The 7,422-nt window shown below is 68.3% G+C and overlaps 1 protein-coding gene across 6 annotated transcripts in view; it reads left to right on the forward strand.

The window, feature by feature from the left end:
- The window catches only part of CEP170B (centrosomal protein 170B), a 42,623-nt gene extending 35,746 nt beyond the window's left edge, over nt 1-6,877 (forward strand). For 5 of the 6 annotated variants that reach the window (XM_047737289.1, XM_047737293.1, XM_047737294.1 and 2 more), the window contains 7 exons: nt 1,309-1,552; nt 3,400-3,559; nt 3,838-3,981; nt 4,078-4,166; nt 4,532-4,625; nt 4,724-4,775; nt 4,940-6,877. In XM_047737289.1, coding sequence (XP_047593245.1) covers nt 1,309-1,552; nt 3,400-3,559; nt 3,838-3,981; nt 4,078-4,166; nt 4,532-4,625; nt 4,724-4,775; nt 4,940-5,175 — 1,019 coding nt within the window. In that variant the 3' untranslated portion in view covers nt 5,176-6,877. Of the gene's footprint in view, nt 1-1,290; nt 1,553-3,399; nt 3,560-3,837; nt 3,982-4,077; nt 4,167-4,531; nt 4,626-4,723; nt 4,776-4,939 lie in introns of those variants that run through there. The other variant, XM_047737295.1, reaches the window with a different exon arrangement.
- Nucleotides 6,878-7,422: the final 545 nt, after the last annotated feature.

The raw sequence follows: 7,422 nt of genomic DNA on the forward strand, positions 1-7,422 counted from the left end.
TCCGGGAACAGGCGAGGGGCCCTGCGCCCTGCGAGCCGGGGGGAGGGGTCTGCCATGTCCTGGGTCAGCCCCGCTTAGTGCTGGGGGACCCCAGTTCCAGCCTAGAAGAGCCCCCATTCCCAGGCAGGCCTGGCTCCACAGATGCACCCGAGTGTCCTGAGTGCGCGTGTCCTCGTGCTCCGGGGAGCCCGGGGAGGGGCTCCTGCCGACTCCCACAGGGAGCCTCTGGGGCTGCCCGCTCTGCCCTGGTGCTGTCCCCTGGGGACCAGGCACTGGGGGAGGGCCTCGCGGTCTCCCACACACCCGGGCCCCGGGTGGCCTGCGGTCTGCGTCCACGCGTGGTGTGGACAGATGGTGCTGGGGCCATGGGTGCTTGTCCCCCACCGGGGTGGCTGGAGGGCACTGGGCACGCTGGGGTGACCGGAGGAAGGGAAGGGGTGGGACGGTGGGGGAGGACTGAGGACCTCTGCCGCTCTGGCTGCGTGTTTGCCGCGGCTGCTGCGGGGGGCCTCAGAGCAGGGCGGGCGAGGAGTGGGTCCCAGAAGACCAGGCAGGCAAGGGAGGGGTTGCCGAGCTCAGCCGCCCTCTGAGGTCCCACCCTGCCCTGGGGCTGATCCACATGGGGAGGTCGACCCTGACCAGGGGTGTCTGTGGGTTCCGTGCCTTGGCACCAAGGCCAACAGTTCTCATCTGGTGGGCACAGACCCTCCCCCTGGGATGCGGCCTCTGCCATGGGCTGTGGGGATGTCAGGCTGCCCCTTCCTGCCTGTCTTGCCCTTGTCCTTCCCTGTCCCTGCTGGTCTCTGCCTGTCCCTCCTTATCCCTGCCTGTCTCTCTTGTCCTTTTCCCTTTTCATCTCTCCATGTTGTCCCTGCCTGTCCCTCCTTTTCCCTCCCTTGTCCCTTCCCATCCCCCCATGCCTCCCTGTGCCTCCTGTACCTGTCCCTGCCCCGTCCCTCCCTGTCCCTTCCCCGTCCCTGCCCCTGCCTCTCCTGTCCTTCTCCATTCTTCCTGTCCCTCCCTGTCCTTGCCCTGTTCCTCCTCTTGCTTCTGTCCCTGCTCTCTCCTCCCGTGGCCTCCCCATCCCTCCCTGTCCCTCTCCCGCCCCCGCGCCCATGCGTTTGGGCTAGTGACGGCGGCTCTGTAGCTGCTGGTGCCTCAGCGGCTGGGCTCTGGGCCGGGGTGAGGGGCAGCATCAGTGTGGCGTGTCCTGCGGCGCGGGGCCGTCTGGAAGGACCCCGGGGCTGCGGCAGGGTGCTGAGCGCGGCTCTGTTCTGTTCTTGCTTCTGGAAACCATCGCGCCCTGAGGCACGCGTCGCCGGCAGCAAGGCTCCGACTGCACGTCCACGTCTGAGGAGGACTGCGGCTCCCACCACGGCTCCCCTAAGCACGCACGCTCCCTCGCCTCAGCAGCCACGCAGACCCCGCGGGCTGGCGGCTCCGGCCGCATGCGCCCCCGGGCCCCCGGCCTCCGGGACACGGATGATGAGGAAGAAGACCCAGACCCGTACGGCTTTGTCGTGCAGACCGCGGAGATCGCAGAGATCGCCAGGTGAGTGGCGCCCGCTCGGCGGGAGGCCTGGGGGCACCCCAGGGTGGGCTCTGGGCTGGAGGCTGTTCTCTCGAGGGCGCTCAGCGCGTGCCGCTCAGAGGAGGGGTGGGCGACGGAGGGGGGCGTGGGTGGCTGCAGATCTGCCCGGGAGGCTGTGGGTGTCCGGGACGAGGAAGGACTCTACGGTGTTCGTTAAAGAGGAGCTCCCGCGTCCTGGTTCCCGGGGTCGCCTCCAGGCGGGAGGCTGGGAGGCTGATGTGCAGGTGGTGGGACCGGAAAGTGGTTTTCCACCGAGGGCGGTCGGCGCTTTGGTGGCTGGGTCCTTTGGGGCTTGTGCAGGGGCAGGAGGGGTCCAGGGCCGAGTGTGTGGCCCGTGTTTGGTGCTGAGGAGGCTGAACCTGTGCCCAGGAACCTCCAGACAGGTGAGCGGGGCAGGTAGTCCTTGGGAGAATGGTCCGTGGGGACAGAGGCACAGAGATGACGACAGCGGCCGTGGTGGCTGCAGGTTGAATGGAGAGGACCTGTAGGGCACGAAGAGGACCTGGGACAGAGCTCCCAGGACGCGGGGGGCAGTTCCCGGGGCTGACGAGGGGCGGTCCAGAGGGGGCAGGCTGGGGCATCCCGCTGTGCTGGGGGCTGCAGAGAGACGTGGGGGTCAGTGTTAATCAGGGGCACACGTCCGTTGGGCGTCCATGAGTCTGAGGGACGTCCTTCTGCATTTTCTTGGTGTAGGGAGGGTGGGAAGCAGTTGGGGGACCCCCATCTTGAGGGTCTAGGTCAGCCTTGCTGGGGAGGTAGGGGCTGGCTGGGGTCGTTTCCTCCAGCTGCGCTAAAGCATTTCTGAGTTCAGGTGGTTATGCCGGGCAAGGGTGCAGGTGGCATTGGGAGCAGACAGGCCCTGGGGGCCGGCTAGGAGGTGCCCCGGGCAGTGCTGGGACAGCTGAGGGGCATGCCTGGGCCTTGGTAGGTCTTGAAGGCCCCGTCGCCTGGGCGCCTGCAGGCACTGGTGTGCCGGGGAACCTTGGGGCTGTTGCTCGCGTGCCCGCGAGTGAGAGGAGCGGTGCGGACACTGACAGGCAACGCTTGTACACCTAGCCTGGGCCGGGGGCTGCAGCCCACAGGACAGCCTGGTGGAGGGACCTGATGTGCTCCGAGGACAGGGCTCAGTCTGTGGACTTCCTGGGCAGTTTGGGGCAGAATGTGCTCCTGGTCCCTGCTGGCCTCTGTCCCTTTCCGGGTGGCCTGAGGGCCTGGTGGGGAAGCACGCATAGCCTGCCCGGGAGAGTGAGCAGGGCTGGGCTGGGGCGGGCTGCTGCTGGCCTCCCTTGGCCTCTCTCCCTCCCCTGTGGGGAGGCTCCTGGTCTCTGTCTGCCTGCCCGTGTTACCCTTTGCCTGATTCTGACCCTTGTCTGTGACCCCTTTCCTGCCTCAAGTGTCAATGCCTGCCAAGTAGGGCCTGGGTGGCCCCACCTGTCCCCTGGTGGCAACAGGGGAAGGTGTGGCCTGCCCTGGGGCCTGAGGGTGCCCCCGTCCGCCCTTCCTGCCCAGCCCTAGCCCCACCCCTGGCCCCCCTCTTGGGGCCTCAGACACTTGAGCCTCCCACGGGGGTCCTGTCCGTTAGGCATTGCTGGTGGCTTGTCAGGCACAGTTGGGCCAGACTGGGGGCTGCACACCTTGGCAGCTGCCCCTCACGGAGCACTTGCCTCTTGAAAGGGACCCTGCCTCCACTGGAGAGGAGAGGTCGGCCCGGGGAGGGTTCTGTCAGGCTGCTATTCCCCAACCTCCCCAGCACTGGTGCTTGGCCAGGAGGACCTTGCAGGACCCGCCTTCTCTCCTGCGGGCTGTAGGCTGAGCCAGACGCTCGTGAAGGACGTGGCCATCCTGGCGCGGGAGATCCACGACGTGGCTGGGGACGGCGACTCGCTGGGCTCCCTGGGGCCCGCACACAGCCCCTCCCTCAGCAACGCGCCCAGCACCCCTGTTTCAACCATCTCCGCCCGTGAGGAGGTACACTCCCCCACCCCGCCCCCCACCCCGGCCCCCCTGCCCCCCCCCGCCACGTGCGCAGCTCTCAGCCGGGAGCACTCACCATGGTGGTGAGCTCCCTACACGGCTGGCCTGAAGCACGAAGTCTGGGACCACCCTCCTTGGGGGCTGAGGGGTCCCGGGGCCCCCAGCGGGCTGCGCGTGGGGTCCGCTCCGTCCCCCTGTCGTTGGAGCAGGAGAGGTGCGCGGTCGGCCCCTGCGGGCGCCAAGGAGGACCAACACCACCTGCCCTGTCGCAGCTGGTGCAGCGCATCCCCGAGGCCGGCCTCAACTTCCAGAAGGTGCCCCCTGGCTCCCTGAGCTCCCGAGACTTGGACCAGAACATGAACGACCGCTGTGGGGACTCGCTCGCCAGCAAGACGCGGCCTCGGAGCCGTGAGGAGGCAGGCCCCCCCCCAAGCTGGCCAGCCTTCGGGGTGTGCCCAGGGCGGGGCCTTCAGGAGGGCCCCGGGCAGCACGCTGAGCCCTGGTCCTCGCAGGTGATCTTTGACAACCTGATGCTGAATCCCGTGTCGCAGCTGTCCCACGCCATCCGGGAGAACACGGAGCACCTCGCCGAGAAGATGAAGTGCGTAGGGCCCCACGAGCTCCGTGGGCCAGTGGGAGCTGCCCCCCCAGACCCTCCCACACCCCCTCAGACACGGACACGGGCACGTGCACATCAGCCAGTACCCGCGGGGTGGAGGGGGGCGGACTGCCCGGGACTACACGGGTGCACATGCCTCCCCGGCTCCGGGAACCAGGACGACCACAACCCCCACCCCAGCTCTTCCTGCATCAGGCCCGGAGGCCGGGACTCTGGTTCCAGCCGGCCCCGTTCCTGCTCTGGGCCTGTGTTCCCGCTTGGGTACAGGCGGGGGGTGGGGGGAGGAGGTCTGGGCTCACGGGTCTGGGCCCCGTCATCGCTGTCCTCCGTCCGCTCCTCCGGTGCAGGATCCTCTTTCAGAACACGGGGCGGGCCTGGGAGGAGCTGGAGGCCAGAATCAACTCAGAGAACGAGGTGCCGCTCCTGAAGACGTCCAACAAGGTGAGCGCCAGCCCGCCCCCCAGCCCCGCGGTGCAGGGAGCGGGGGACTCATCCGCTCGGTGCTTCTGCCCCATGTGCCCCCTCCCGCCCGCTTCCAGGAGATCAGCTCCATCCTGAAGGAACTGAGGCGCGTGCAGAAGCAGCTGCAAGGTGGGTGGGCCTGGCTGCGGCGGGGGGGCTGGATGGGGGCCGGCTGCGGGGTGGGCGAGCCCCGGCGCTGTTGCCCCTGGCGCAGGCAGAGGGAGGCCCGGGGTGGGCACGGGAGGCAGTGCAGGACCCACCAGCTGGCCTGACCCTCCCCACCCGCTCTACAGTCATCAACGCCATCGTGGACCCCAGCGGGAACCTGGACCTGCTGACTGGGAACCGGAGCCCCGCGGGCTCCGCCCAGCTCGGGAAAGGCCGGCCGGCTGCCCAGAGCCCGTGCTCGCCCCCCTTGGCCCTGCCTCTGAGGAGCTTCCCACAGCGGGTGAACTGTGGCTCCCCAGGCCTCCCGGACCCTGCCCTCCTCCCCGACTTCCTCCCGGACGCAGAGAGGTTCCTGCTCTAGGCGCTTCCACGTGCCCTGGGTCCAGCGCCGCCAGCGCCCTTGTCTGCCGCCACGGCCCTTCCCGGCTGCGGACGGTTCACCGCAGACCCCCACATGTGCCATAACCCAGTGGGCAGGTGCCTCTGTGCCCAGACCCCCTCCCTAGCTGCCAGCCAGCGCCCCAGCTGGACGGTCCAGCCCCTGCGGCCACCCCCACAGGCCCTCTGGCCCAGCTCCTGCTGCGGCTGTTCCGAGAGCCGGCGTCACAGGTGTGCCCTGTCTCCTCTCTACTCCTGTTATTTTGTCTTTAGCTTTTAAGGAAAGAGTGGCCTGTGCCACCACAGCAGCCCCGGGCCTGGAAGGCCATCATCCCGCCCGTGTGCTGGGGGCGGCTGCTCTGCTACGGGCTCTGTGGGCTCAGCGGTCCCGTCCCTGTGGGCTGGCCGGGGCCAGGCCAAGGAGGAGGGGCTGGACCAGGGGGTGGGTATCATTCAGTGCCAAACACGGAGCCAGGAGGGGCTGCTGGAGCCCTGGGACTCGAGGGCAGGGTGCTCCCAGCTGGGCCCTTGTAGCCCACTCTGCCATGGAGCCGGTGGCTCCCGCTGCCCCGGGGTCGGGTGGCCTGTGGAGTTGTCTGGGGCGGGAACCCCACTACTTCAAGCCTTTGGTGCCAATGCAACTGCCAAACCCACAAGCGTGCGGGCCGGGCATGCGGGCACACATGCTGGACACGCGCGCCCTCTCTCACGGCTAGCCCAGGCACGCACGCACATGGCCGGGCAGCCCTTCCCGGCCATGGAGGCTGGGCTCCTGCACTTGGCTTCCTGCAGTCCGAGGCTGGTGCTGGGGGGAGGGAGGGGAGCACTAGCCCGAGGCCGTGGGAAGCCAGGCTTCCAGAAGCTTCCTGGGCTGCACCCCTCCCCCAGCCCTCAGCCCTGTCCTCCCTGAAGCTGTGGGCATTCCTGGGGTGTCTGCAGCCAGCTCGGGGCCCTGCAGGCTGCTGTGCTCCTGGTCCCGTGGGGGTTGGGGGGCACGGAGAGCCCCCAGGGACAGTCTTGCCTTCTCAGGGTTCTTCCAGCTGGGAACACGGGTGGGCAGAGCATGCGCCCCCCCCCGGGGCAGGGGGTGTTTCTGGAGCGTCTAAAGCCAAAGCGCCCTTGGGTGGTGGCAGGTGGGGGCACGGGTGACTCCGCACCAGCCCGGCCCGTGTGAGTGGCGACTGCAGGAAGGGCCCGGCGGGCGGGTGTGAGCCCGGCCGCCATGGGCGACGCGTGTCTGTGTTGACGTGTAGCCGACGTGCGGTCGCGTGCATGGGTCCTGGGCCCCTCCCCCCACGTGTGCGTGTGTGAGAGTGTGTGAGAGTGTGAGTGGTGGGCTCCCTGCCAGGACCCCGCCCCTGAGCCTGCTGTGTCCACACGGAGGCGGCGCTGGGCCCCCTCCCGCCCCTGCATGCCGCGCGGTTGCCCGCAGCCTGTCCCCCGGAAGCACGGTGGCCGTCTCATCCACACCCGCGCTCTGCCGTCGCCGCTCCTTATTCACCCACTTCCGTCCCTCCCCCTTCCAGCCTTCCACTTGGGATCGGTAACTTATCTGTCTGGCTTCTTGGAGGTACTTCTGTCTGTCTGTCCTTAGGTGGTCTCATGGGCGTCTTTCCGGAAACGGTTATTTTATATGCGTTGTCATGGGGTTTGTTCTAATAAATCATTCTGTCACATGGCGAAGATCCTTGCGTCTGCTGCCTTGGCCTGGGTTCGCCGCTGCGGGGGTCTGGGGTGGGGTCTCCCCTCCCTGGCTGGGAACTCGCTCGCCCGGCCCCAGCCGCCAGGGGGCAGCGCAGGCAAGGACGCGGCCGGGAAATTTCGCGTTTCTCCCCCAAGAGAGAAATTGCTTCCTTCCAGCCGCTCAAGGGTGACCAGAAGCGCCCTCAGGCCGTGCTGTGGACGTGCAGCGGTCCCGGCTCCGAGTGCCCAGCCGCAGCGCCTTCCGATTCCCTCACGCTTTTTGTGGCTTCGGAGCGTCTCTGACCTGACCCCAGGGCTGTGATGACGTCCCCTGGTCTTCAGACACCCCCAACCCCGGCTGCAAGGGGGACCCAAAGGAGCTGGACGAGTGGGCTGAGGAAAGTGCAGCCTGCTGTCAGCCCAGGAGGCTGGCCGCCACAGAACCTGTCCTCCAGGTCCGTCCTCCACGCCCAGGAGTCACTAGTATCTCCTCTGTGCCCCGCCTCGGCTCTGTTCCCTCCTCAGCTCTGTTCCCCACACCAGCTGT

Source organism: Lutra lutra, chromosome 7 (assembly GCF_902655055.1).
Source record: "Lutra lutra chromosome 7, mLutLut1.2, whole genome shotgun sequence".
In the NCBI taxonomy this organism is placed as follows: domain Eukaryota; kingdom Metazoa; phylum Chordata; class Mammalia; order Carnivora; family Mustelidae; genus Lutra; species Lutra lutra.